The sequence below is a fragment of the Astyanax mexicanus genome, chromosome 1 (assembly GCF_023375975.1).
Source record: "Astyanax mexicanus isolate ESR-SI-001 chromosome 1, AstMex3_surface, whole genome shotgun sequence".
Taxonomy (NCBI): Eukaryota; Metazoa; Chordata; class Actinopteri; order Characiformes; family Acestrorhamphidae; genus Astyanax; species Astyanax mexicanus.
In genome coordinates this window covers 122,954,621-122,982,616 of record NC_064408.1, presented here as the reverse complement: position 1 = coordinate 122,982,616, position 27,996 = coordinate 122,954,621, and the positions used below count along the sequence as shown (strand labels likewise).

Genomic DNA, 27,996 nt, shown 5'->3' with positions numbered 1-27,996 from the left:
TATTTTGCCACCACGCACAGTGAGGAGGATGATAAGAGAAATAAAAAGTTCTCCAAAGCTCACTGTTACAGAATTGCAACAAATGGTAGCTTCTTGGGGTCACAAAGTCTCCAAAACAACCATCAGGCGCTATCTACATGCCAACTAGCTGTTTGGGAGGCATGCACGGAAGAAACCATTTCTCACTCACAATCATAAACGCAAACGTTTGGAGTTTGCTAAGCGGTACTGGGACTTCAACTGGGACCGTGTGCTTTGGTCAGATGAAACAAAGATAGAGCTTTTTGGCAACAAATGCTCTAAGTGGGTCTGGCGTAACACAAGAGCTGAGTATGCAGAAAAGCACCTCATGCCCACTGTGAAATACGGCGGGGGATCAGTGATGCTGTGGGCCTGTTTCTCTTCTAAAGGCCCTGGGAACCTTGTTAGGGTGCATGGCATCATGAATGCTCTAAAATACCAGGACATTTTAAAACAAAATCTGGTGGCTTCTGCCCGAAAGCTGAAGATGGGTCGTCACTGGGTCTTTCAGCAAGATAATGACCCTAAACATGTGGCCAAATCTACACAGAAATGGTTCACCGCACACAGAATCAAGCTCCTCCCATGGCCATCTCAGTCCCCAGACCTCAACCCCATTGAAAACCTGTGGGGTGAGCTGAAGAGGAGAATGCAGAGGAGAGGACCCAGGTCGTTGGATGATTTAGAGGGAATGGTCAAAGATCCCTCTTTCTGTATTCTCCCATCTTGTGAAACATTACAGGAGAAGATTAGGTGCTGTTTTGTTGGCAAAAGGGGGTTGTACAAAGTATTAACATCAGGGGTGCTAATAATTGTGGCACACATGATTTGATGTTAAATAATTATTTCTTAATGTGGGATTTTTTTCCTACTGAATAAATTCACTTGAGTTAAAGGTTGTATTTTACTCTTTTTTTCCATCGTGGTCCTATATTATTTTGAACAAAACTCAATTTATGAGAAGCTAAAGAACACATCTTAACCAGGGGTGCCAATAATTATGGAGGGCACTGTAGGTATGCTAAGTAAAATCAAACGTGATCTGGAAAGGTGGAATGGTCTCAAAGTTTCCTTGCAAGGAAGAATCGCGAGAATTAAGATGAATGTTTTGCCCCGGCTAAACTTCCTGTTCTTTATGCTACCACTCCCACCTCCTTTGAAATACTTTGTGGAGATTGACTCAATGGTTTCAAAATTTTTATGGAACAATAAACAACCTAGAAAAAGGTTAGCAACATTACAGCTGCCCAAAACCTTGGGTGGTTTAGCTGTACCAAATTTTAAACTGTATTTTATGTCCTTTCAGTTAAGAGCATTACGCTCCTGGCTTGACCCAGAATCCAAAACCTCATGGAGGGCTATTGAATCTATTCTTGTAAGACCACATCGATTACAAGATTTGCTATTTACGGGCACTGGTTCTAAAAATGCTGATTTGAAATTTGGATGCATTGTTACTCATTCCCTTAAGATCTGGTCCCTTATAGAAAAACTCATGGGAGGTCCCTTTAAAATCTGCTCTGCTACCCCATTATGGCCAAATTATAAACTTCTAAGAGGTGCACAACCTTTTATTGAACCCTCTTGGTCTTCTAGGGGTATTAACGTCTGTGGTGACCTTTATGATGATGGAGGTTTTCTCTCTTTTCAGTCATTGAAGGTTACATTTAATCTGCCAGCTTCTACCTATTTTGTGTACCTGCAATTAAGATCAGCACTCAAAGCATATGGAGTCCCATGGGACTCTCGTATAGCCACTCATCCAATGGTGAAATGGATACAACCCCATTTACCTTCGAGAGGATGTGTTGCTAGGATTTATCATAGTTTAATAGAAGCCTCTGCAAACCCCCTAACGATCACTACACTATGGGACAAGGAACTTGCCACCTTGGGTTATACCCCAGAATGGGACACTATCTGGTCCAATCTTAGCTTCACTTCAAAAAATGTAGCACATCAGCTTATTCACTTTAAGCTTATTCATAGAGCCTACCTTACTCCTTACAGAAGGTTTAAAATGAAAATTCAAACTAATCATTACAGTCACATATGTAACACCTCTGCCCCTGGTACATTTTTACATATTACATTACATTACATTTCATTTGGCAGACGCTTTTGTCCAAAGCGACTTACAATAATGAAGTACAAAAGTAATAGGAATTTAGATAACCCATTTTTAGATAGGGCTTAAAGGAGGTCGAAGGGAAATAAAGGGATAGAGAAGTGAAGAAGGGGAAGAAGGAAATGGGGTTAGAAGTAGTTAGTGTGTTAGAGGTGTTAGGAGAGTAAGAGCTCTTTGAAGAGCTCTGTCTTTAGGAGTCTCTTAAAGATAGAGAGAGATTCTCCTGATCTGGTAGTGGAAGGTAGTTAGTTAGAGGTGTTAGGAGAGTAAGTGCTCTTTGAAGAGCTCTGTTTTCAGGAGTTTCTTAAAGATAGCGAGAGATTCTCCTGATCTGGTAGTGGAAGGTAGTTAGTTAGAGGTGTTAGGAGAGTAAGAGCTCTTTGAAGAGCTCTGTCTTCAGGAGTTTATTAAAGATAGCGAGAGATTCTCCTGATCTGGTAGTAGAAGGTAGTTAGTTAGAGGTGTTAGGAGAGTAAGAGCTCTTTGAAGAGCTCTGTCTTCAGGAGTTTATTAAAGATAGCGAGAGATTCTCCTGATCTGGTAGTAGAAGGTAGTTAGTTAGAGGTGTTAGGAGAGTAAGAGCTCTTTGAAGAGCTCTGTCTTCAGGAGTTTATTATTAAAGATAGTGAGAGATTCTCCTGATCTGGTAGTAGAAGGTAGTTAGTTAGAGGTGTTAGGAGAGTAAGTGCTCTTTGAAGAGCTCTGTCTTCAGGAGTTTATTAAAGATAGTGAGAGATTCTCCTGATCTGGTAGTAGAAGGTAGTTTGTTCCACCATTGGGGAACTCTGTATGAGAACAGTCTGGATTGCTTTGTGTGAATGTTTGGCAAAGCGAGGCGACGTTCATTGGAGGAGCGCAGCGGCCGGGAGGTAGCGTAAGCTTTCAGGAGCGAGTGCAGGTAGGAAGGAGCTGTTCTGTCATCACCTTGTAGGCGATTGTAAGAGTTTTGAATATGTTTTGGGAGTGTCCTGTAATTGTTAAATTTTGGAGATATGTAAACACAGTGTTGTCTGATATTCTTGAAATAGAATATAATTTTGATCCATGCTTGTGTCTCCTGAATGATAACTCTTGGAACTTGGAACAACTTGGAATTGAAGATGACACAGTGCAAGCTATTGTTCTCTGGATTTACTGCTGCTAAAAAGACAATTCTACAAAACTGGATTACACCTGGACTTCACATGGAATCATTTTGGGTGGTTAATCTACTCAATATAGCAAAGCTTGAATGTACTGCTGCTCGACTTCATCATGCTAAGCCCATAACTGTTGAAACACGGCAGACCTTTGTGTTGAGTATTTTGGATTTTCTGCAAAGTATGCGTTGAATTTAAACACTTCCTCCTATTTATTTCTGTAAGGATGATTGTACCCATAGAAAGTGTAATGTATGCTCCTTTTTTCCCCCTCTCTCTTTTGCATTCACTCTTTATGCCTGTCTGCTGCTCCCCCTCCCCTTGTTGTTGTTTAAATATTGTATGAAAAATAAAAATTCTTGATCACAAAAAAATAAGGTACAAATTCAAAAGTAAAAATGATTTAGATAATTATCCCTAAAATAAGCAAAATAATCTAACACTTACACACAATGCTTAGTAAGACAGAAAGTCTTATCAGAGAAGAAAATAAGATTTATTGCCTTAAATTTAGAAAACTTCCTTTGCTAAGATTTAGTTTTTTTGCAGTTCAGGAGTAAAGCAGCATAAAGTTATCCAAAAGCAGTGTGTAAGACTGGTGGAGGAGAACATGATGCCAAGATGCATGAAAAAGAACTGTGATTAAAAACCACCAGGGTTATTCCACCAAATATTGATTTCTGAACTCTTAAAACTTTATGAATATGAACTTGTTTTCTTGCATTTCTCATTTTCTGCAAATAAATGCTCTAAATTACAATATTTTTATTTAGAATTTGGGAGAAATGTTGTCTGTAGTTTATAGAATAAAACAACATATATAATTACACAGATATATTTGTACACATTTTCTAACTGAAGCTCTTTCTCAGTTCCTGTGGTTTTTACATTTTTGCTTCATGAAAGATTTTTTTTTTCCACTTCTTCTGGACATGGCGGCTTGTTGTGGTCTGATCTTTAAAAGAAACGCTGAAACATTCACACCTCTCTCTCACCCTTTTCCTCCTCTCTCAGCCGCTCTCTCTTCTTTTACAGAAAGACTGCAGCTTGTTTATGATCAGGTTCTGATATATATATATATATATATATTCTTATATATATATATTAAAAGCGTTTATTTACATTGGAACATATCAAACATCACATTTATCTCAGCAAAAATACATTTAATAGTAATCAAGACAGACACATGAAAGTAAAAAAAGCATCTTTTTATTCTTTATAGTAGATTCTGTACATTATCATCAGACACAGTTAAGCAAATAAACTCCATTACCCATCATGCATCACTGCTGCTCATTTTATTCAGTAAGTAAACTGTGTAAAAGCCAAATTCAGCCAAATTCAGTGAAATACCACCAACTTTGCATCGCATTTCCTCAGAAATACCCTGAATAAACCACACACACACCACCGCACGCCCAGCTAACTTTAACACCAGCTACATTTATAATCCCACATATAGATATAACCTCTTATAACCATTCACTCATCACTTAAATATATCTTAAAACACCTCATCACTTATCCTGATGACTCACAGCTCTTGCTCTCTCTAAAGATAAAGACTTTAGACCAGAGAGTCTAACGGATGGCATGTGACTCATCCAGCATCGCTACCACAGTGTTAGCATAGTGGCTAAGAGCCTCATTCCACATAATTATAACCTGCATCATCTAACGTTGCTACCACAGTGTTAGCATAGTGGCTAAGAGCCTCATTACACATTATTACAACCTGTATCATCTAACATTGCTACCACAGTGTTAGCATAGTGGCTAAGAGCCTCATCCCACATTATAACCAGCCTTATCTAACATTGCTACCACAGTGTTAGCATAGTGGCTAAGAGCCTCATTACACATTATTACAACCTGTATCATCTAACATTGCTACCACAGTGTTAGCATAGTGGCTAAGAGCCTCATCCCACATAATTATAACCTGCATCTTCTAACATTGCTACTACAGTGTTAGCATAGTGGCTAAGAGGCTCATCCCACATTATAACCAGCCTTATCTAACATTGCTACTACAGTGTTAGCATAGTGGCTAAGAGGCTCATCCCACATTATAACCAGCCTTATCTAACATTGCTACCACAGTGTTAGCATAGTGGCTAAGAGCCTCATCCCACATTATAACCTGCATCATCTAACATTGCTACAGCAGTGTTAGCATTCTGGCTACTGGATCCTTCAGCATCACTACCACAGTGTTAGATTACCAGTAACCAGGCTCATCCAACATCACTACCAGGGTGTTAGCACATTGGTGACTGTGCTAATTCAATATCACCACAGTGTTAGCAAACTGGCTATGGCTGGAGCCTCGTCCCTAGTAACATGCTGGCTACCAGGTCATTCAACAATACTACCACGGTATTAGCACAGAGGCTACAAGCCTCATCCCACTTTACCACCAGCTTAATCTAACATCGCTATGTCATTGCTAACATGTTGCTAACCTGGCTCATTCAACATCACAATCATGGTGTTAGCATGCCGGCTACTGGGCTCATCCTACATCACTACCACAGTGTTAGCACCCTGCCTATAAACCTTATTCCACATTATTACAACCGGCATTATCTAACATTGCTACAACAGTGTTAGCATAGTGGCTACTGAATCATCCAGTATTGCTAACGTAGAGTTAGCATGCCGGCAGCTAGCCTCGTTCAACATCACTACCACTGTGTTAGCACCCTGCCTATAAACCTTATCCCACATTATTACAACCGGCATTATCTAACATTGCTACAACAGTGTTAGCATAGTGGCTACCGAGTCATCAAGTATTGCTAACGTAGAGTTAGCATGCCGGCAGCTAGCCTCGTTCAACATCACTACCACTGTGTTAGCACACTGGTGAATAGACTCATGGTGTTAGTACACCAGTGACCAGGCTAGTTCCCATATTGCTATCATTGTGTTAGCACGCTGACTAAGAGCTTTGCCTGACATCGCTACTGTTGCGTTAGCATGGCCCAGATAGCCAAGAGACAGATCCCTCATGAATGTTTTTAACAATGTATAAAATAAATATATTTTAAATATTAAATTTTTTGTTCTTGCTGGATGCGTTGTGTTTTTTTCCCTAGTGAGATTGAATTGGAATGTATTTAGAGACTTCGAAGTGCAGTTTGTATTGGAAACATATTTCATAAGCTTTTTATTGTATGTATTATCCAATGAAATGCGAGTAATGTGTCTGTTATATTTATATTTATATATTTATTTTCAGACATTAACAGAATAAGCATGTATACATTCTTAGCTTCATCAGATGCAATGACTTCAATGACAGTGATATAATCAATAGAGAAAAGAGAAATAAACTAAATTCATTATATTATTGGTATATTTTTTATACATTTCCATATTATAGTTTGGCTCCTCCCACTGGTACATAATGACATCATTAACAGATCAGAAGATATTTCAGAGGCAACAGTGGTTGATACATTTAGATGAAAGAAGAATACAGAAATAATAAGCCTTTAAATCTAAATTACAGTATATGAAGAATTGAGACATGAATAAAGAAAATGATCAAATGTTTTATAGGCATTAATAGTAAAGATTGTACATAAAGAGTATATATATACAGTATACAGTGTATAAACATAAACTCACTAGCTGATACAACAGTGGGTTAGTCTATACTCTATTTAATGGTTTGAGTTTTTATTATCTTGTCCGGTTCTGCGTGTGATGTTCTTCACCGCTCACTGGTCCTGCTTCAGAGTGATCATGGGCTGCATTAAAACAAACAGAAACAAATACATTAAATTTATATTTATCTCAGCACTGCACACTGTCCAGTTATTACTGCAGTTCTTCACCTGTCAGACAAACTGTAATTCTTCTCTTCTCTGCTGAAACTGAGACTCAGTCTTTAATCATGTTAATCTGAGCTAAAGCTGTTTCCATGTGGGTCAGCCAGACGGCGGTGTTTGTCTAGAACTGGCAGAAATCCAGATAAAAAAATAATTAAAATAATCAGAAATAATAAGCAATCCAGATTCAAAATTCACATTTAATGCAGGAGGCCCCGCCCACATATCCCACAGGTCAGTGCAGTGTTTTTTTAAGCCTTAATAGCACATTGCAAATGTCATGGGCAGAGGTGGAAAAAGTACTGAAAAATTGTAATTAAGTAAATATCTTTACTTTGCTAAAATTCTACTCAAGCAAAAGTAAAAATACCCATCTAAAAATCTACTCGAGTAAAAGTAAAAGTACCCATCTAAAAATCTACTCGAGTAAAAGTAAAAGTACCCATCTAAAAATCTACTCGAAAAAGTAAAAAAGTACTCAATTTAAAATGTAATTTGAGTAAAATTTACATAGTTACTTATTTGATGTAAAAAAAAGTACAACAAACCATAAATTAAATAATTATTAAATTAAATAATTTGGACCTTTCAGGCAGTATTTGTTCAGACCCCCCATAAAACATTTTCAAGAACAAGTGGAACAGGTTTCTACAATCCAGTTTTTTCTTTAATGTTAAAAAGTTATGGTCATATAGGTGACTATAAACTGTATTTTTCACTGCTATTTACATGTTTTTTTATATTTAAGCAGATTGTTTAATGTTCCCAATAAAAACTTAAGGAATTATCATTAAAAACATGAAAACATACAAAAAAACCTGTTGGTCGGCGCATGTGCAGTGCTGTAAAGAAGCACATATCGATGGGTAGCATAACTCGACAGAACACCGGCTCCCCCGAGCCGCGCACACAGACCCCAGACTACAGAGCTAATTCAGACAGTGCCTCTCCCGCTAACCATAATAAACACTGCATGGAAAAGTTCAGCTGCGCTGCCATGGAGAACAAAACTCAATAATTTTTTTAATTCAAACAATTTGTTTTTTTTCCCCAGCATTTAATTATTTACTCAGTAACGGGGAGTTTTTCAATGTAGCGAAGTAAATTACTTGTGTCAAAATGAACTTGAGTAAAAGTAAAATGACCTATTTTAAAAACTACTTTAAAAATTACAAATTACTCATAAAATCTACTCAATTACAGTAATGTGAGTACATGTAATTAGTTACTTAACTCTTGACTTTTCCATATTGCAAGGCGTTGTCATTAGCAATCATTATCACATCACACATTTTTAGGATGTTCCTGGAAAATTTACGTTTTATTCTAACCTTTTCAAAATGTTGCTAAACGTTCTTATAACGTTTGGTTAGCTGAACGTAATAAACACAATAAAGTAATAAATAAAAACAAACAAATGAATAAAAAGGAAGCTAATATTATTAATAATTAATGAACATTATACACACACGTAATAATAAATAATATTTTTTTGCCATATAGGTTTTAGATTTTTGAAAGACTGAATTTATAGATGTTTTTAATGTGAAATTCAAAAGATGTAAGACGTGACTCAATATGTATTATTGCGTTTTGACTAAACAAATTTGAGTAAACTTAAAAAATAATCAGAAATCCAGACTCGGGGTGCTGAGTGGTCCAGCGGTCTAAGGCGCTGCCACTATGAGCAGGAGGTCGCAGGTTCGAACCCCAGCTCATGCAGCTTTGCCATCAAGCTGCCGGCGCTCAGAGGGATCACAATTGGCCCTGCTCCCTCCGGGTGGGTAGATGGCGCTCTCTCCCCACATCACTCCTAGGGTAATGTCTGCAGCCCAGGGCGTCTGTGAGCTGATGTATCAGAACCGAGCCGCTGTGCTTTCCTCCGAACACGCTGTGATGCTGCTCGGTAATGCTGCAGCATCTGCAGCAGCTCGAAAAGAAGCGGTGGCTGGCTTCACATGTATCGGAGGAAGCATGTGTTAGTCTTCACCCTCCTGGTGTGTTGAGGCATCACTAGTGATAGGGGGAGTCCTAATGAGTGGGTTGGGTAATTGGCCGTGTAAATTGGGGAGAAAATGGGAAAAATTAGAAATAAAATTATAAAAAAAAAAAGAAATAATTTTTAGGATGTTCCTGAAAAATGTAAACGTTTTATGCTTATCTTCCTGGAGCCTTTTCAAAACGTCGCTATAGCTGCACAGCTGCACCAAGAGATGTGTGGGTACGAGAGAGAAGCACGTAGCGCTAATGCTAATGCGTAAAAACAGCAAAAAAGACGCATGAATTCTGCATGATTTGAGCATTCACATTCAGGACCCATGTCTATGGATCGGCTATGTATTCGATGTAGAACCACATATGAATGATTTGAAAAAAATCTGATTTGGTACATTCACACAGCCATGAAAAAATCAGATCTGAGCCACATTGAGCAAAAAATCTGATTTGAGTCACTTCAGCCTGGTAATGTGAACGTAGACTTTGTGTATAAACAAAATGGGCCCTATTCTAGTGATCTATAGCGCTTTAGTATTTTAGAAGTGTGACCTGGCCTGCTCATTTACGCTGTGAAGATACACCAGCAGCTCATTTAAGGGAACAGTAATGTTATTTTATTCTTTATTCTGTTTATTGTCGAGTTAAAAGTCAGGATTGTGCCGTTTGTGCTGGACGCACCCATAGGAATATAGAAACTCTGATGATTGACTGTTGTCAGGGTTTTAATCAGTCAGTCGAGCTCCTTTGTTTTCCAGCATCAAAATAGAAACACGCCAGAAATTTACCTGAACACACCTCACTTCCAGACCACCACACTAAACCATCAGTGTAGATTCATTTCTCAACTTTGATGCTATTTCAGAGCTAACCATAATAAACGGTGCTGGGTAAAGTTCAGCTGCGCTGCCATGGAGAACAAAACTCAATTTTTTTTTAATTCAGACAATTTGTTTTTTTTCCCCCACCATTTAATTATTTACTCAGTAACGGTAAGTTTTCCAAGGTAGAGAAGTAAATTACTTGTGTCAAAATGTACTTGAGTAAAAGTAAAATGACCTATTTTAAAAACTACTTAAAAATTACAAATTATTCATAAAATCTACTCAATTACAGTAATGTGAGTAAATGTAATTCATTACTTTCCACCTCTGTGTAAGACTTTACAAGGTCCACTATCTAGAACTCCTCCTATCACATGATAATATGAGGGCTTGGAGGCTGAAGTCAAAGTCCTTAGTTCACACAATCTTTGCAAAGTGGCTTGGTTTTAAAAACGTATTTTACATCACTAATAAAATGTGTTGAAACTAGTGGTGTCAATCGATTAAATTCTGCGATTAATTGCGATTAATCGCATTGTTTTTTCTTTAAAATATAAATATTTAAATGTAAATAAAATAATGAATGTAAGAAATATAAAATGCCATTATATGTATATTAGTGGTGTCGATTAAAATAATAGTATATACTTGTTTGTTTGAGGGGAGATAAAATCATCGTTGGGTGCGGGATTGTAAATGTCTCAGCTTGGTTGTGAGGATTTCTGAATTCGAACTTAATTTGAGGAGCAGGGCAGTTACTAAAACTAAAACCATAACTAAAAACATGATTTTCCGGCTCGTTCTGGCTACTGCGCTTGCGCAGATCACCAAATCCAGGCAGGGTTTCCCTACTAGCCCATCAACCGTTAATTTTAACACCATATTGATGCATAGTAGATCAGTTTTGGCATTTATATTTTGCATTAATCTGCATTATATTTTTCTACTTTAACACTTTTGGTGCTGAACTAATACAAAGCGTGCTGTTTCACTCGTGTGAGCGTGTTTTCTCACCTTTCTCACACATATTAAAGGCTGGGAGACTCAGCTCTGACCCACAACTTACTGCTTTTCACACTCAGTACAACATCCTGTAGGGCCAGTCTAGAGCTGTGAAACGACACTATATAAAACCACAGTAAATTTATCTTTCCATTCTTTCTTAACCCTTTGAACTCTTCACTGTTTTGGTGTGTTTTTTTCTCCTATTTCAGGTCTTATAACACAGTAATTATATCAGACAGACACATGCCCTGATCTCTTTTACTCCAGAAGACATACGGCTGCTAAAAAATATAATCATTTAAAATGTAAAAGGAAGCAGAATTGTTCTATTTTCCTAGAACTGATCATGTTTTGCTCAACATTTGACCAAGCGCCTGTTTTTTTTTTTTTTTACTTATTTTTGAATGTATAGACTTTAAATATATTCACACCTAAAATATATTTTCGAAAATGACTAGAGTTAGACTAGAGTTTTTATGAGTTGAAATCATAAAAATATTGATGATTTGAGTTCATTACATGGATTATTAATTATTACTTTGATAAAATACATGGAGAAACAGCATCAGGAGGATTTATTTATCTTGATAATCAATAATCACACCTCTAGGATACATGTAGATACTAAAAACCTGACACTCAGAGCAGCCTATGCCTTTCAGTATTTTAATCAGGACACACAAAGAAAACTACAGTATATACAAAAATGTAAACTTTTTTTTAGTCTAAATAAATAAAAATGTTTAGTGCAAAATAACTACTTAGTAAAAAAGTAAAATAAAAACTATATAAAGTATTGCCATAACTAGCTTTAGTTTCACACTTTTTCTGTGGACACTTGTTGAGTCTTTATTTACTGATATTATTATTTGGTTTGAAACATCATATAAATATGTTTGAAGCACTAAAGGTAAATAATGTTGGTTGAGGAAGGAGATTTTTCACTTTTTTAGGTGTTTTTCTTAATGGGTTTATTGTAGATTTAGCTTTACTGCACTGGGATTTGATCACTATTTTTAGAAAGAGTAAGCTCCGCCCTTTCTAACTATATATAGATTATGTTTATGTGTGAAGGAATTCCTGAGTAATTAAGCTGAGAACACAAGGTGAGATTTTGGGCGTAAAATCTGTCTGTAGGGTTTTAAGTGTTAAACACAGAAACGTACAGTATACAGCTTCACAGCTCTAGAGTGGAGTGACTGTCTAACTGCCTGCTTATCATGAGCTTGGGGGCTCATTGGAGCTCATTTATGACTTTTATTCACATTCTGTTGCGACAGTCCTTTGGGGGCAGTACTAGTTTTTTTTACCACAGATTACAAGCCATTCAAAAATGGAGAACAAGTGGCGACAATGGTGGTTAAGAGGAAGCTGTTGCTTCATTCTTCTGACTAATATAGTTTTGTTTGAGGAACTTAAAGGCTGCGTTCAGAAACCCCAAAAGTGTCTCCTTTTTCTACCGATTCTCCTCCTCTCCTCCGTGACCCAGAAACTGATTTCGTGACGCCATCTTGCCGCCTGTCCGAATACCGTAGGAGACGAAAGAAGCCGCTTAAAATCCTCCTGTAGGAGGCTTCCAACGGAGGATACATAAAAGCTTCCTACTCCGGAAGACTTTTAAGGATTTTTAATGACATCACTGCATCCACGCCCACAGAGCACAACGCCCAAATATACGTCATAAATGTATTAATTAACAAGGTTCCTTATCTAATTAAACAGCCAATAAATATAATTTTAGTTTAGATAAGCTGTATGTTCAGTAAAACTATATTAATGACCCTATTTACCTTTTTTTTATTTTAACTTAGGGACTGATGAGGAAACTGAAACCCTCATAAGGCTGAGGTCAGACAGGGTTGCCAGATTCACTGGCCGGAGATGCGTCTGGGAGTAAACAGGATTTTATTGGAATATCTGAATTTTTAGCTGTGTGTGATAGAAATGTTCTGAAACGTGCTGAAAGTGAGCGTTGTGATTGGCTCAGTTCATCGGTAGTCAACATCCTATCTAAAAGGGATCAGCTGTCCCATTTCCCCAATTACAGCTCCTTCCCTCCATTCCTCCTCCTCCTCTCCTCTCCTCGATTCCTCCACCTTCTTCCGGGGTAGGAGAGGAGGAGTAGGAAAGGAGGAGTAGGAGAGGAGGAGTTTCAAAAGTTTGGCAACCATCAACAACAATTTTACTAAAGCTTCTTCAGTCAACGGCCAAAACAAAGTTGGGTTATTTCTTCGCTGTTTCACTACATTTCTCTTCAGGATATTTAAGGACGTCTAAGAACTATTTCAGTCAGACGTGGGGAGAGTTATACAATCTTTTTGGAAGCCTCTTTTGAAAGAATTTCAAAGACTGGAGAAATGCATTTTTTGGGTGTTTTTTTTGTGCATTTTTTCAGTCAATTGGTTGTATTTTTTTTATTTGGGGTAAAATTTGGGTAAAACATTTATTTGCTCTTATATGATCGTACACTTCTCATTTATAAAACTTCTGAAAATGTGTTATTGAAACATAAACGTTACTCTATTTTATAATAAAGTAAAATACATTTTAATCTTACATTTTTATCTTCTTTACTATTGTGCTTTTATAATGACAATAGGAATGTTAATATGTCTGCATAAAACAAACTGAAATAGTCATAATAATAGGAACAGAAAATACATTTTTTGTTTAGTAGAATGTTTTAGTTAACGTTCTTAGACCCTTTTTTTGCTATGTTTTCTGGATGTTCTTGTATATATTTTTTAATTTAATGTTTTAAAATGTTCTGGTAAGGGCGCTGCAATGTCACTTGTGTCCATGTTTTATTTTTTATTTTTGGGAATGTTACTTTTAAAATGTTTCCATGATGTTTGTATTCATTTAGCTGGGAATGTTGAAAGAGAAACGTTTTTTTCTGGAACCTTTTATATCATAGCTAAACTACATTCTTAAAACGTTCTCTGTTAGCTGGGTATGTAAACAATAAAGTAATAAATAAAACTAAAAATAAATGAATAAAAAGGAACGCTAATATTGTTAATTATATATATATATACATATACAAATAATCCTAGATATGATAAAAATATATGTTTTTACTACTTTTTAATATTTTTTGTGAAATTTGTGGAACGATTTTATAAAGATTGAATTTAAAGATTTTTTTACATAATTTTTTGCACTTAAAATCCTTTTTATTAAAAGGGAATTAGATGGGAAATATGCCGACACCCCTGTTCCTTACTAGTGTCGCACAATGCATCTTATAATGCTGCGCGCCTTATGTATGAAAATAGACACGCAAATAGACATTTATTGATAGTATGCCTGGTAACACTTTATAATAACTTTCATTAATATACTATTAATTAATAATTAATAAATGTTAGTTTTCACACTTTTAGAAACTAAAAAGTTGCTATCACGTTTGTTAATACTAATAAACGCACTGGCTACGTGAACGTGCAATTGATAAACATTTGCCTATAGTTAAAAATTCAATAAATAAATAATAAATAAATAAGTATAATGTCTGATTATTTGTTAATATTCAAATTCTAATGAAATACTGCTTTGTTCACATCTACTGATCTTTAGTTAAAAACATATTAATAAAAGTTATTATAAAGTGTTACCGTGTGCCTTATAGTGCAAAAAATACAGTATATAAATGTGTGTGAATCAGTATTAACAGCTATAGTGATGAGCAGGGTGATGATTTATTACCAGGGTGTTGAAATGGGTTCTGCACACGGCTTTACTCTCCCAGAAGATCATCACTGCAGCCAGGATGAACTGAAGAGCGTGCAGCACTACCAGAACTCCCTTTAACCCGATATACATCTTATTATGCTCCGGTTTAGCCTAGATAAAAAGAGGTAACACAGATCTGTTACAATCAGCATCACTTTATTCTTCTTCTTATTATGAATCTAACATTAAACACTGTGTACTGTACTGAACTAAATTAACAGTAATTTAGAGCATTTATTTACAGAAAATGAGAAAGGGCTGAAATAAAAAAAAAGACCTCAAATAAAGCAAAGAAAACAAGTTCATATTCATACAGGAATAACCCTGGTTGGTTTTTAATCAAAGTTTTTAGTTTTCATGCATCTTGGCATCATGTTCTCCTCCACCAGTCTTACACACTGCTTTTGGATAACTTTATGCTGCTTTACTCCTGGTGCAAAAATTCAAGCAGTTCAGCTTGGTGGTTTGATGGCTTGTGATCATCCATCTTCCTCTTGATTACATTCCAGAGGATTTCAATTTGGTAAAATCAAACCAAAGAAACTCATCATTTTTAAGTGGCCTCTTATTTTTTTAAGTTTGATTTACTCACCGAGGTAAAAGGTGTCAGTGGACATATAGCAAGAGCAGCGATGGCCCAGAACAGACCGATGATGTTGAAGATAAAGGACATTTTCATCTGTTTTCAAAGAAACAACAGATTATCAGATTCTGTTCATTTTAAGGAGCAGTTTTACCATTAATACAAACAAACAATTCTCAAGGCAATACAATTACATATAATAAACAAGCAAACTAACAAAACAAGTATTATTTAAACTCATTAATACTGATTTATACACACCACAGGCATCAGCGGGGAGTGTCCTGCTGCATAGGTTAGAATTCCACACCCTATAAACTAAAGAAACATATAAAAAACATTTATCTTATTATCTAATATTTATACATTTCTTCTCTTTCTATACATCTTTTAATGAAGCAGCTTCAGTATTTAGATTTATTTACGAATGCACAATGTCTGTATTAGATTTACTATATACATACATATATATATATATATATATATATATATATATATATATATATATATATATATATATGATTCAATATTTGTAAAACACCTTAACTAGTAATTAATTTGTATTCAATACAAAAATGCACTTTTCATACTACTTCACTATACATAAACAGTGGTAAGAAAAAATATGTGGACCTTTTAAAATGTTTCGTTTTTCTGCATAAAATTGTTGTAAAATATGTAAAAAAAAAAAAAAAAATCCGATCTTCATTCAAGTCAAGGGTATTGATAATCATACCACAGTTAGTTCTGACCCTGCAACGTAATTGCCTGAGAGGTGTTCTATGAGTGCCGTTATCAGCCGGTAATGCACTGTAACCGAAGCTCTCCATGTATTACTATACAGGTAACCTAGCAACGATGCAGCGCTTACAAGCCAAATACAAACCAGCCAAATACAAACCAGCTTTTTTAACTGACAGAGTTAATCTTTCAAAATCTTTCAATAAACAGTGATAATGGAACTGTGGTATGATCGCATTAATACACTCAAGGTTCCTGCTATAAAGTCTAATATTGGCACTGCTGTTATAGCACGAACCTCGAGTGTATTATTGCTGAAATATAATATAGTCTAAAATAATAACATAAAAAAGTGAACTTTGGAATCAATACATGGATATAGCATTCTGTTGTCGACTTGCTCTGGTTGTTTTGGGTCATTGTCCTGTTGCATGACCCAACTTCTACAGAGTTTCAGATAAAGTATAGACACATATAGATTCCTAGATTATCCTGCAGAATAATTATACAATCATGATGTTCCCTCCACCATGTTTTACAGTTTTTTATACCAGACGTAAAGCAGAAATAGTTCAAACTTCATTGATAAAACATGTTTTTAGCACCATTGTAGAGTATAAATGTGCTGTTTCAGAAACTTCAGGAACGCTTACTGTTCGTTTAGGAAGTAGAGGCTTCTTTTAGGGTGTTCTTCCATAGACAGCCTGTTATTTTAAGTTTTATTGACTGTATAATACAGATAAAAACATAAGTTAATCTTTATCTGTCACTCGGGGTTGTTTCTTCACCTCATAGATGAGTCTCGGTTGTGCTCTTGGGGTAATTTTGACTGGGCGCCCACTTCTTGGCAGAGTATAGACAGTAAGTCTTGTTTGCCTTACTGTGGACTGAGAATTTTAAAGTCGTAGAAATCACTTTGTAACTCTTTCTAGGTTCATGTAATTGCACATTTTTTGATTGTATATCTTCTAAAAGCTCTTTTTTGGCACGGCACGCCTCCCATATTCATATCCGTTTTTGGCAAAACAAACTTAAAGTTTGAGTATATTTATCAGTTAAATTAGCCAAACTAGTGCACACCTGCAAACTAGCCAGACTGAAAGTATGCTAACATGACCATAATTAGCTTTTCTGAGGTAAATTTACATAAGGGTTCACATACATTAATACTTTCAGACCTGAATTATCTCCAGTGATGGATTAAAATGTAATGTATGTCTGTAATGCACTGAAACAAAGACTCTAATATTCTCCTGTAAAATCTATACAGCAAATAAATCCAGTTAACTAAAAATATTTAATAGCTGTTTGTATTTCTATTGCATTGAAAGCCTGTGTGTAAAATATATTTTATATTTCATATTGATTTTTTAATTAATAAAACATCAATAAACTGTAAAAAAAAAAAAGTGATCTAATCCACATTACGTACAAATTAGTACAAATTAGCTGTTATTTCGCCACTATGGCTCTACTACTACAGTTTTTCCCAAATGTACTGTATATAGTTTCACATATTAAAATATGTTACTTTAATTTACATTATCACTTAATTATTTATTGAGAACACTAATATTCATATTTTTATATAATATTTATGTGAGTTTTCTTTTGTTGTTCTTGATGAAATGTATAATATATAATATTCATACATTTACCTATTTATAAAACAAATTCAGTATTAAGATTTATTTAGAAATTCTCTATTCCTGTGTTTGCTTTACTAATTATATAACATTCACAATTTGTAAATCACCTTATTTAGTCATTTATTTTTTTTATTTATACAAAAACGCACTTTTTTAACTACTTCACTGCATAAAGTATGTAAACCTTTTGGAATATTGTGGTTTTCTGCATAAAATTGTTATATATATAAAAAAGAAATGTACTCAAGTTAAGGGTATTTATACATATAATGTGTTTAAAATAATAACACAAAAAAGTGAACCCTGAAATTAATAGCTGGATGAAGCATTTTGTATTTCTTAAAGCCATTCTGTTGTTGACTTGCTTTGGCGCTTTGGGTCATTGTCCTGTTGCATGACCGAGCTTTTATTTCAGTTAAAGTATAGACACATATAGACACATCTACTTCTTATACTTAAATGTGATATACTAGGTCGATTAAAAAAAGTGTTTTTTCTCTCTGTAATTTTGACTTTCAAGCTCTTCAGGTCGAGTCAATCGGAAATGGTGCAAAAACTATTGTAAAAAAGAATTGCCAGAACCTTTAAGGTAAACTAATGAACTAAAAACGAATTTTAGTGTTGCTTAAAAAAAGTAAAAAATTAAAATAGAAGTCTTTTCTTTAGAGAAATTACAGATAAAGCCAGAGAGCGGTGAGTACTGTTTCCTACACCTTCAAATAAAGACTGTTATAAACTGGAGTAAACTGATACAGGAAGACGTCTGGCTGACCCACATGGAAACAGCTAGTGATTATAGTCTGATTAATACAGCACTGCAGTTACTGCACTACAAAACTATAGGGGTGTTCTAAAACTTTTGACTTTTGATTATTTTCTGTGCGAGGGTTCTAGTGAACATGAGTGTGTGGTAATGAGTGTGTGGTATCATTACCACGGAGCTGGGGATGATGTGGATGGCGTGTTCACTGCCGAAGTAGCTGATGATGATCGCTCCCAAACACAGGATGAAGACGCCAGTGGTGATCTGTGCCGCCTACATCGCCATGGAAACAAAAAACACTGTTTATTATACCACACACACTGCATATACCACACACATACTGTGTATACCACACACACACACACACACACACTGCATATACCACACACACACTGTGTATACTACAAACATACTGCATATACCACACACACTGCATATACCACACACATACTGCATATACCACACACACATACTGTGTATACCACACACATACTGCATATACCACACACACATACTGCATATTCCACACACACACACTGCATATACCACACACATACTGTGTGTACCACACACATACTGCATATACCACACACATACTGTGTATACCACACACATACTGCATATACCACACACATACTGTGTATACCACACACATACTGTGTATACCACACACACATACTGTGTATACCACACACATACTGCATATACCACACACATACTGTGTATACCACACACACATACTGTGTATACCACACACACACTGCATATACCACACACATACTGTGTATACCACACACACACTGCATATACCACACACATACTGCGTATACCACACAAACACTGCATATACCACACACATACTGTGTATACCACACACACATACTGTGTATACCACACACACTGCATATACCACACACAGGTACTGTGTATACCACACACTGCGTATACCACACACACACAAACACACTGCATATACCACACACATACTGCATATACCACACACATACTGTGTATACCACACACATACTGTGTATACCACACACACTGCATATACCACACACAGGTACTGTGTATACCACACACTGCATATACCACACACACATACTGCATATTCCACACACACACACACTGCGTATACCACACACACATACTGTGTATACCACACACATACTGCATATACCACACACACATACTGCATATTCCACACACACACACACACACACTGCATATACCACACACATACTGCATATACCACACACACATACTGCATATTCCACACACACTGCGTATACCACACACATACTGTTTATACCACACACACTGCATATACCACACACATACTGCGTATACCACACAGATACTGCATATACCACACACACACTGTGTATACCACACACACATACTGCGTATACCACACTTATATTGCGTATACCACACAAACACAGTGTATACCACACACTGCTTATACCACACACACACTGCATATACCACACACACTGCATATACCACACACACACTGCATATACCACACACATACTGCGTATACCACACAAACACTGCATATACCACACACACTGCATATACCACACACACAAACACACTGCATATACCACACACAAACACTGCATGTACCACACACACACACACTGCATATACCACACACACACTGCGCATACCACACACTGCCTAAACACTACCCTAACACACCATATATAACACACACTGCCTATACCACACACTACATACACTACAAACACTATATTTACCACACACTACATACACCACACACACTATATTTACCACACACTACATACACCATGCACTGCTTAAACATTACCCTAACACACCATATATGCAAGAAATTGCATACACCACACACTGTATACAACATATACACTGCATACACCACACACACTGTGTATACCACACACTACATATACCACACACACTGCATATAATACACACACTACATATAGCACACACTGCATATACCACACACACTACATATACCACACACACACTACATATACCACACACACACTGCATATACCACACACACTACATATACCACACACACACTGCATATACCACACACACACACTGCATATACCACACACACACTGCATATACCACACACACTACATATACCACACACACTGCATATACCACACACACACTGCATATACCACACACACTACATATACCACATACACACTGCATATACCACACACACACTGCATATACCACACACACACTGCATATACCACACACACACTACATATACCACACACACTACATATACCACACACACTGCATATACCACACACACACTGCATATACCACACACACACTGCATATACCACACACACTACATATACCACACACACTGCATATACCACACACACACTGCATATACCACACACACACTGCATATACCACACACACACTGCATATACCACATACACACTGCACATACCACACACACTACATATACCACACACACTGCATATACCACACACACACTGCATATACCACACACACACTGCACATACCACACACACACTGCATATACCACACACACTACATATACCACACACACTGCATATACCACACACACTGCATATACCACACACACACTGCATATACCACACACACTACATATACCACACACACTGCATATACCACACACACACTGCATATACCACACACACACTACATATACCACACACACTACATATACCACACACACTGCATATACCACACACACACTGCATATACCACACACACACTGCATATACCACACACACTACATATACCACACACACTGCATATACCACACACACACTGCATATACCACACACACACTGCATATACCACACACACACTGCATATACCACATACACACTGCACATACCACACACACTACATATACCACACACACTGCATATATCACACACACACTGCATATACCACACACACACTGCATATACCACACACACACTGCATATACCACACACACACTGCACATACCACACACACACTGCATATACCACACACACTACATATACCACACACACTGCATATACCACACACACTGCATATACCACACACACACTGCATATACCACACACACTACATATACCACACACACTGCATATACCACACACACACTGCATATACCACACACACACTGCATATACCACACACACACTGCATATAGCACATTGCTCAAACATACACACCATGCAAAAAATTACTGCAATTACACATTTTAATGTTTTATATATATTTTAATAAAAAAACTACATGTTAAATTCAGTGAATAAATAGAAACTGAGCTCTACGTTTTGCCGTATTTAAATTTGTTTTGTGTGAGGAATTTTCCATAAACAAAAAACAGCAGCATTTAAGCAGAGTTGCATTATGCGGCACATATATAAAAATATATATTATTTATATTATAGTAGTAATACATTCATGGTACTTTAAAACGGGGGTATTGCAGAGAAATATATTATTAATATTTAGAAAAAAACACTTTATTTTAAACAAAATCGAAACAGCTCTTTTATGACAACAGGATTTCATCACTTATTGAACATGTTTTCAGTAAATTTGGAAAATTTTATCCTAAGCTATTAAAAACCTAATATAGGCTTATTCTGAATGATAAGTATTGTTTAGAATATGTTTAGTGCAGCGGCACATTAAAAATATTATTTTATGTTTTACAATATGTTAGATTTTAAAAATGGAAAACCAATAAGAAAAAAAAAGAATTAAGAAAAAATGTTTAAAAAGTTTAAAAGTCAAAATATATATATATATATTAAATTTGTTTACAGTAGAATAATTATTTATTTATTTACCGTGAGAAAATCCGTAATGTGTCTTTTCACCAGGCAAGTTATGAAGATTCACCCCATGTCTGTACATGTGATTATCACCGCTGTCACACAAAAACCTTGTATCTCTAAAACAGTATTTTTATACAAAAAGAAAAAAAGCTTTCTTAACTTTTAACAGAACCTGAATAGAAAGTCATAAGTTATATCGGTCCATAGAAATCCTCTTCATTTAGATTTAATATAATTAACAGTAATTTTATGTAATTTAAAGTACTTAAACTATATTTTATGTCTTGGTGTAATTTTTTCTTGTAAATGAAATGTTTAAACAGTGTGAAACTGCAAGGCTGAAAAAAACAAGGTTAAAATTAGAGTAAAAGTTTATTTCCGCTGTTTGGTTTCTTCGTGACGGTTCACATTTCTGCATCTCAGTCTGAATCTAATCAGTGTTTTTAATCAGACTGACTGAATATAAATCTGATATAAAAGTGTGTTTTTGGTTTGTTCTCACTAAAACTACACAGTGTTTTAAAATCAACACACAGCTTTACTCAATAACTGAGTAAAACTACTTCTGTAAAATACTGAAGAGTATTTATAAATAATACTTTCACTTCTGCTGCAGTTCCACTGGATTCTTCTTATGGTCGGCTTATTTAAAAAAATATAAAGACACATTACTTAAATATAAAGTTGCAAAAATGTTGCACTTTAAATTTAAGTAAAATTAGCATTTGATTTTAGTCTTTTTTACTTAAATTCTAAAAACTGACATTTCTTATGAATAAAATTGCAACAAATTTACACAATGTTTTAAAATATAACTCACAAAACATTTTTAATCATTTTCACTAAAAAAACAATGTTGCACGATATTTTTAGGTAAAATTCTTTTTTTTTTTTTTTTTTTTTACCAAAAAACTAAAATTACTTAATAATAAGAGTGCAAAAATGTAAAACTAGCACGTCATTTTTTGTCATTGTCTTTTTTTAAACATTTTTTACTAAAAATCTTAAAAACTGACATCACTTATTAATAAGATTGCAACAATATTGCACAATATTTATCTGTAGAACTAGCACATCATTTTTTAAAATACTTTATTGCTAAAAATCTTAAAACTGACATCACTTACTAATAAGATGAAAAAATGTTGCATTATAACTTAAAGTAAAACTAGCACATCATTTTTGGTCATTTTTACAAAAAAATCTTAGACTGCGTGACTACCTGAAATACTATAGTGATAACTTCACCACACTTAATATTAAATTAGCAACACCATAGCAACCACTTGAGATATTAAAGTAACTGTCTAGCAGCCACTAAGGAAAATACATATAGTAACCATCTGGGATGCCACAGCAACCAGCTAATGACTGCCTAGCAACATCATAACAAAACGTTGGAACAAACCAATCGGGATACGACAGCAAGTGCTTAGCAACACCATAGCAACCGTCTGTGAGTTACTTAGCACTTTTTTAATTGGATAAATAAAAAAAGTAAAGTGGTTTAGCGCAGTTTCTAAGATAAACCCCATACTGTACGCCAAAAGTTCTAATAAATGTACATGTAGCTGCATAAATTGGACCCATTGCTGACACAGATGTGCAAATACACACATACAGCTTGTAAGAAGTGTTGACAATAGAATAGGACTCTGTGAAGCATTTAAATAAACTTTAGCCTGTTGGAACAATGCTAAAGGTGCTAATGCTAAAGAGGTGAGAAGGAAATTGTTCTACATAACTAACATAAAGTATACAACTCTGGAAAAAAAATAAGAGACCACTTAAAAATTATGAGTGTGTTTGATTTTACCAAATTAAAAAACATTTTTGCACCAGGAGTAAAGCAGCATAACGTTATCCAAAAGCAGTGTGTAAGACTGATGGAGGAGAAGAACATGATGTCGCGATGCATAAAAAAACTGTGATTAAAAACCCACAAGTTTATTCCACCAAATATTGATTTCTGAACACCTAAAACATGAATTTCATGAATATTGCATTTTATTTATTTATTTGTCATTTCAGTCATTTCTCATTTTCTGTAAATAAATGCTCTAAATGACTTAAATATTTTATTTGTAATTTGGGAGAAATGTTGTCTGTAGTTTATAGAATAAAACAACAATGTTAATTTTACTCAAATATAAACCTATAAATAGCAAAATCAGAGAAACTGATTCAGAAACTGAAGTGCTCTCTTCATTTTTAACAGAGCTGTAATATGGTTTTGATAGGATAGGTGTCCCATGACTTTTGTCCATATAGCGTAGTTTAGTAAGAGAGGTTAACTCACCCCCAGGCTTTTGGGTCGTCCCCTCAGGAAGACCTTGTACATGTCCTTAAACACACAGGAGAACTTCTCAGGCATCAGCTGACCGTCCCGAGCGCTCCTCAGATTGGCCAGCGGGATGGTGATGACCATGCAGTCATCCGACTTAAACGTGTACCTCATTGGCCTAAAAGATAAATATATGCATATATATATTTATATATATATTAATCACTTTTTGGAACCACAACCAGACCTGATTACTGATTCCAGACCTGTAGAATCAAGAAATCTTATATAATAGAACCTGTCTGACAACATGAAGCAAATAAAAGATCTCAAAAATCAACAAATTATGACGAAATTCAAAAACTGATTGATCTGATTGATCATCTATCAGGAGTCTGGAAAAGGTTATAAAGTCATTTCTAAAGCTTTGGGACTCCAGAGAACCACAGTGATTCACTATTATTATTCACTAATGGAGAAAACACTAATGGAACACTGGTGAACCTTCCCAGGAGTGACCGGCTTACCGACCTAAAGAAATTACTCCAAAAGGGCATGAACAACTCATCCAGGAGGTCCGTAAAAAAGAACCCAGAACAACTAAAGCTGCAGGTCTCCCGTCTCACATTTACCAACTAACATCTTGATGATCTCCAGGAAAAATTTGGGTAAATATTCTTTGGATTGAAGAGACAAAAGTGGAATCTGTTACTTCTGGCGTAAAACTATAAACTAACACATAATTTCAGTAATAAAAGAACTGAATCATACTGAATGTAGTAAAACATGGTGGTGGTAGTGTGTGATTAGTGTGATTAGTGTGATTAGTGTGATGATCTGGAGCTGCTGGACTTTAACTTGCTGTAATTGATGGAAGCAGGAATTCTGCTGTTTATCAGAAAATCCTGAAGGAGAATCAGAATCTGTCCATCTGTTCTTTACTGACCTCAAGCTCAGGAGTACTTTACTTGGGTTCTGCAGCAGGACAATGACCCAAAACACACGAACCTCTAAAGTTCACCAATGAATAGATTAAATAAACTAAACTAAATGAAGGTTTTGGAGGAGTGATCTAGATAAAGTCTGGATGATTGAGATGATGTGGATGATCTTAAACAGGACTTTTATGCTGGAAAATCCTCCAATGTGTCTGAATTAAAACTGTAATTCTGTAAAGAAGAGTGGAAATAAATTCCTCGTTATCAGTTATCAGTAAAGCTTAATTGCAGTTGTTGCCGCAACTTTTTCACACGGGGTTAGATTGGTTTGGATATTTTTTTATATATTATTATATATTATTTTTATATATTTTTATATATTATATATATATTGGTCCACACACCAACATTGCTAAATATTGTGTTTTATGCTACAGACATATAAAAATGATATAGATCAATTTCATTCCTATTAATCTATTCATACTCTTTTAAAAATATGTTCGTAAATGCACTTTTTGCTTTTACAAGAAATCATATATTTTTTTTATTTTATTTTAATAATAATTACTTATATTATAGTAATTATAATCTATCATTAAAATGTCAATGACAGCAAACGTATTAAAGAAAACGACACTTTGTGCCACTGTCCAAATACTTATGGACACTATCTCTCTCTCTTTGTCTGTACAGCTCTGGAAAAAAAAAAAATAGACCACTTAAGAATGCACCAGGAGTAAAGCAGCATAAAGTTATCCAAAAGCAGTGTGTAAGACTGGTGGAGGAGAACATGATGCCAAGATGCATGAAAAAAAACTGTGATTAAAAACCATAATTTAAGTAAATTATTATTTAATAGGTGTTTTTAAATTTACTCAGGTTATCTTTGTCTGATATTAAAGTTTTTCTGATAATTGGGAAAATTTGGAAAATATTATTATAATTATAAACTACCATTAAAATGTCGATGACATCAAACGTATTAAAGAAAATGATGTATAAAGTAACCGACTTTTGCTGTGTTAAAAAACTATGCGCTACTGTCCAAATACTTATGGACACTATATCTCTGTCTCTATACAGCACCTAAAAATGATGAGTTTTTTTTTTATTTTAACAAATTGAAAATCTCTGGAATATAATCAAGAGGAAGATGGATGATCACAAGCCATCAAACCAAACTGAACTGCTTGAATTTTTACACCAGGAGTAAAGCAGCATAAAGTTATCCAAAAGCAGTGTGTAAGACTGGTGGAGGAGAACATGATGACAAGATGCATGAAATTAAAACTGTGATTAAAAAACAGGATTATTCCACCAAAATATTGATTATTTCTGAACTATTAAAACTTTATGAATATGAACTTGTTTTCATTGCATTATTTGAGGTCTGAAAGCTCTGCATCTTTTTTGTTATTTCAGCCATTTCTCATTTTCTGTAAATAAATGCTAAAAAAGTGACATAAATAAGATTTTTATTTGTAATTTGGGAGAAATGTTGTCTGTAGTTTATAGAATAAAACAACAATGTTCATTTTACTCAAACATGTAGGTTTTAAAACAACCTTTCTTTCTTTTATTCATTATATTTTCTACATTGTGACACATATCGGATTATTTTATCATAATTTAATAATAATAAATAATATGAGTTTATCCTCTATATTCACTGAATGAGAAGGAGTGTGTTCAATCTTTTGACTGGTTTTAGTTATGAAAACTAATACTTGTTTAAATGTTTATAACAGTGTAATAAATATGGTTATATATATATATATGTATGTATAATTAAAATGGTTATATATATAAATAAAGCTGTATTAATCATACCTGACTCAGAGTTCAGCGGCATCAACGTGAAGATGAGCAGGAAGACGAGTGTGAGCTGTGTGGTGTGGACACCCGAGCAACAAGACAGACAGACAGGGTGTGTGTATGTGTGTGTGTGTGTGTGTGTGTGTGTCGGGGGTTTCATAAAGGAAGTGGCTGTATTCATGTAGTCGCTGTGTTTTTACCACTGACCCTTTATAAAGCTTTCAGTATTAGCTCTACTAATAAACTATAAAACATCAAATAAAGTTAAAATTAATCATCTAATCCAGATTATTATACTTTTAATCTTTAAATATAAAGTGTGCACATGCTGCTCTAGTGAAAAACAAAGTGTATTAAAGTATACTAAGCATTATTATTATACTATAGTGCACTAAAGTGTTCTTGTAGCCACTTTATTATTAATCAGTATATTTAAAGTATATTTAAACATTGAACAACTTTTTGGTACTTATTATAGTTTAATTACTTTAATTACATAATAATTTAATAATAATTAAATATACTTTTAAACATTTAAACTACTTCATGTATGTAACCCCATATATTTTAAATATGGTTACAGTAAAAATATAATACATATAATTATTAGAGTATAAAGTATATACAACTTTATCACTATTTATTATACACGAGGTATATTAGAAATGTACTAA

The 27,996-nt window shown here is 35.0% G+C and overlaps 1 protein-coding gene and 2 long non-coding RNA genes across 3 annotated transcripts in view; all 3 read right to left on the bottom strand.

Moving 5' to 3' along the window:
• LOC125784522 (uncharacterized) overlaps positions 1 to 27,996 on the bottom strand; it is a 76,421-nt gene that overhangs the window by 34,769 nt on the left and 13,656 nt on the right. The gene's annotated exons all lie outside the window — the stretch shown is intronic.
• On the bottom strand, positions 4,486 to 5,428 carry LOC125784502 (uncharacterized). Its single transcript, XR_007427305.1, has 2 exons — positions 5,094 to 5,428; positions 4,486 to 4,956 (listed from the first exon to the last, which is right to left on the bottom strand). It is a non-coding gene; the product is annotated as an uncharacterized LOC125784502 (long non-coding RNA).
• LOC125784487 (membrane-spanning 4-domains subfamily A member 4D) lies at positions 6,180 to 27,442 on the bottom strand. Its single transcript, XM_049468250.1, has 7 exons — positions 27,338 to 27,442; positions 24,582 to 24,744; positions 18,597 to 18,698; positions 15,534 to 15,590; positions 15,282 to 15,368; positions 14,663 to 14,800; positions 6,180 to 7,049 (listed from the first exon to the last, which is right to left on the bottom strand). Exons 2-7 carry the CDS (start codon positions 24,738 to 24,740, stop codon positions 7,020 to 7,022), a joined length of 573 nt encoding a protein of 190 aa, XP_049324207.1. The 5' UTR covers positions 24,741 to 24,744; positions 27,338 to 27,442; the 3' UTR covers positions 6,180 to 7,019.